Source organism: Austrofundulus limnaeus, unplaced genomic scaffold, assembly GCF_001266775.1.
Source record: "Austrofundulus limnaeus strain Quisiro unplaced genomic scaffold, Austrofundulus_limnaeus-1.0 Scaffold60, whole genome shotgun sequence".
NCBI lineage: Eukaryota > Metazoa > Chordata > Actinopteri > Cyprinodontiformes > Rivulidae > Austrofundulus > Austrofundulus limnaeus.
In genome coordinates, this window is record NW_013952462.1 from 1551254 (window position 1) to 1554742 (window position 3489).

Sequence of the window (3489 nt, forward strand, 5' to 3'; positions counted from 1 at the left end):
CACACACACACACACACACACACACACACACACACACACACACACACACAGTCACCTGCCAGACAGGATCTGTGTGCTTGCCAGTCTTTGCAGTACTTTGGCAAACAGGCTCCTTTCCCCTCTTTTCCAAATTGTAAACAGCCACAGAGCCATCGTAGAAGCCTACGGCCACCAAATGGGTGCGCTGGTGATGAATGTCAAGACACTGAACGGCAGAAGTCGTAGGGTAGATGTACTCAGGGCGAGGGGAGTTCTCCAGAGTGTAGAAGACCAGCATGCCTTGTGCCTGTCTACCATAATCATCTAGCCAGGGCAGAAACACAAGACAACACAGCAAAAATAATCCAATGTGTAATAAAAAAATGTAATCAATTTCTGTTTATAGTCCTTACATGAGCCCATTCCTGCAGCAAACAGGTCCTTATATTTGCTATTCCTGTTAAGAACAAATGACCCAAACACTCATTTTTGTGTGGCAGTAAAATAAACATAAATTTCAGTTCCACTAACGCCATACAGAATTTTTTTTTTGCAGCATCGATAAGGCAACGTACCAGCAGAGGGCAGTAACGGTCAATTCTTTGGCCTCCTCGTATCGGAACTTCCACAAAGGCAGCAGAGTGCCCTCCTTGTCCCTGTACTTATCAGCGGGATCCTCATAGTATTTAAAATCTGAAGAGGCGTGAGAGGACAAAACAAAAAACTGCTTACCTGCTCATCAAAAATGAATTTATAACYTTTTTATATCAGTTGTTAGATTTCAAAATACCGTGAAATATCTCAGCCTGGTTATTTTGGTTGACCATTCGTTCGAGGATCTTGGCTGCTGTGGCCACTTTAGTGAGACCATCAGTCTGTAACTGATATAATCAAAATATGTTGTCAAATACATCAAAAAAACTCGAGAGAAAATTTCAGATCCCATTTGGTTTTTGAGGACGTTGTCATTTGAGTAARACATTTTGGTGAAATTTATATTAAATTGTCTGCTCTTTGTTAGGTTTGAAAATTGCATTGTTAAAAAGGAAAAAGMAAAGTTTTTAAGTTTCCCACCAATGTGTTGTAGGTGAATATGTTGGCACTCGAACCACATTATGTAAAGAAAATTAGTAAACAGTTAATAACAAAGTACTTGTGTTTCTGCCACGACCATCTTGTTTTTGATTTTGTCATCATCCTTCTTTGCTTGTGTTGTGTCTTGCTCCTCTTTATGTTGTTCTCGCTTCTTCAACTCTTCAGTGTACGCGTCATAAATCACCCACTGCCAAGAGATTAGAATTATCAACATTAAATTAAAAAAAAAAATGAAGAAAAGTTAAAAAATAATAATAAATAAATGAAAGAAGACATTCTAAGACAAACATCACTTTATAGATCAAAGAATTCAGAACCTGATTACAGGTGGCAGAGAAGTTGCTGTACTGCAGGGGTTCAGTCTGGCARATTCTATCCTGCAGGTAAAGGAAAATGATTCCTTGTTTAAAACATKTGATAAAATGAACTCTAATTGTAATGTGTCAAATGTTTCAACTTTTGTGGAAAACACTGGACATGCTGCTCCCTTCCTACCATCTGAGGACGATTTAGAGTCTGGCTGGCCATTTCAATGAAGTTGAACTGATTTTTAAGTTTTGGTTCAGTCATGTCAGCTTTGGAGGCCACACTGTCTGCTCTGTCCTCCTCTCCAGCTTCTTCTACATTTTCTCCGTCCTCCACAGGTGTAGCCTGTGGTAAAACATTGGAGGAATGCTGTAACTAAAGTACTCTTGCTTTAAGATCAATACGTTTACATATATAGTTTAATCAGGACAAACAGAAAACATCAATGAATTACCAAACAAAAAGCAATAKCATTTTGATGTAAAAAGAAACAAACATATATTAATTTACCGGGGTTTCCAAGCGAACCTCATCTGTTTTTGTTCCTGCGTCAGTTGTTGTGTTTTCTAGATATTATTAGAGATTTAATCAAATTATGCTTGATCAGAAAACAAAASCTTTTATATGTAAACACTGCATATTGTGTTTTGTTATCATTTGAAGGTGACATCTACTGGTTCCTATCATGCACTACACCGGGTAACAYGCAACATGCAATCCAAGCTACAAATAGGCGTTAATATCTCCAGCACCTTTAGTCAGTCCCTGCTTGACTGTCAGTCTTCGAGCCTCATCAGAATCTTGATGCACGATGCTGCTCTCCATCTCAAAGAGAARCGCCGTCTGGTCCACAACGTCGATGGGCATATAGCAGCGTTCCTGAAAAGAAATATAAAAAAAAAATTAGAAGAGGAAATTTTMTTTGTTTAATTTAGTGTTTAACTGATGTAAAAACCCAAACACTAATTAAAGGCTGAGCATTCCACGAAGGTATGCACATCCCTGCCATCTTTTGTGCCAGAGTTTTTAACTAAAGTCGTCATGATGAGAAGGGACTGACGAGAAAGGCTGTTTTGGTCAAACCTTGGATTAACATTGTACACTACCTGATGTATTTTTGCAGGATCTCAGGAAATAGTGTTCAGGATAAGGATGACTGTCAGCTACTACCACATCAAACTTTAGCTCAATAAAAAAAAATCATATTCTCTAAACGTGACTATGTAATACAGGGCTATTCAACCGGCGGCCCGTGGGCCACATCCGACCCGCGATTGACCAAAGTTCGACCCACCAATTGGTTTATTCATCTCTTAAGCCCAAACCCACAGTTTTCTACTTTAATTACTCTAAGTTCTTTTAGTTAGACATGTTTGATATCTACAGAAACATCAGAATCTTGGCTAGAAGCTGGTAAAAACCATTTCTATAAACACTCAAGACTGTTAAAACTACAATCAGTTGAAGATAAAATGATGAAAGTGAAAATAAAATTGGTTTAAAAATTTGGCAAGTCAGAGATGTCAATATATTATTTGTGTCTAGTAATTGGAGGCATAATGTGTTCTTTTTATTTTTGATAATGTGTAATTATCACTACTTTTATAGGGTTCTGTATGTTGTATTCATGGTTAAATGCAGCAAAATAAACTAATTCAAAGGTAAGAGATCTTTGTAATACTTAGTTTATTTACATAATAGCTTTAATTGCTGGATGTTCGGCCCCTCAGCTGTTGACCAGCAGTAACTGTGGCCCCCAGAGCAGTTTAGTTGAATAGCCCAGCTGTAATACCTTTGGTGTGGCAGATTAAATATGTTGGRGTTTTGACTCCAAAAGTTAATAAGTTGTAGTATATCTAATGATTACTATATAAAAAATGATACTAAAATCTATTTGGTGGTTCATGAGATATTTTGTTAACAAACAGAGTTGACTCCAACAGTTAATACCAAAGTTTGAAGCAAACATGTTATGCAATGTGTAGGGAATTACCCTCTGGTACTACCACATTAATCCTTTAGCTCAATGTCTGTAAAATACACAGGATTAGAAACATTTTAGATGTGCATGAACTGATTTTTTTTGACAGTCTCATCTGTGTAGTGGAT

The 3489-nt window shown here is 37.3% G+C and overlaps 1 protein-coding gene across 1 annotated transcript in view; it reads right to left on the reverse strand.

The window, feature by feature from the left end:
• The window catches only part of dnai1.2 (dynein, axonemal, intermediate chain 1, paralog 2), a gene marked incomplete at its 5' end in the record, with an annotated part of 27976 nt that overhangs the window by 23210 nt on the left and 1277 nt on the right, over nt 1-3489 (reverse strand). Inside the window, 9 exon segments of the mRNA XM_014009688.1 lie at nt 56-303; nt 393-436; nt 555-672; nt 770-860; nt 1133-1261; nt 1392-1451; nt 1570-1725; nt 1891-1946; nt 2133-2259. Coding sequence (XP_013865142.1) covers nt 56-303; nt 393-436; nt 555-672; nt 770-860; nt 1133-1261; nt 1392-1451; nt 1570-1725; nt 1891-1946; nt 2133-2259 — 1029 coding nt within the window.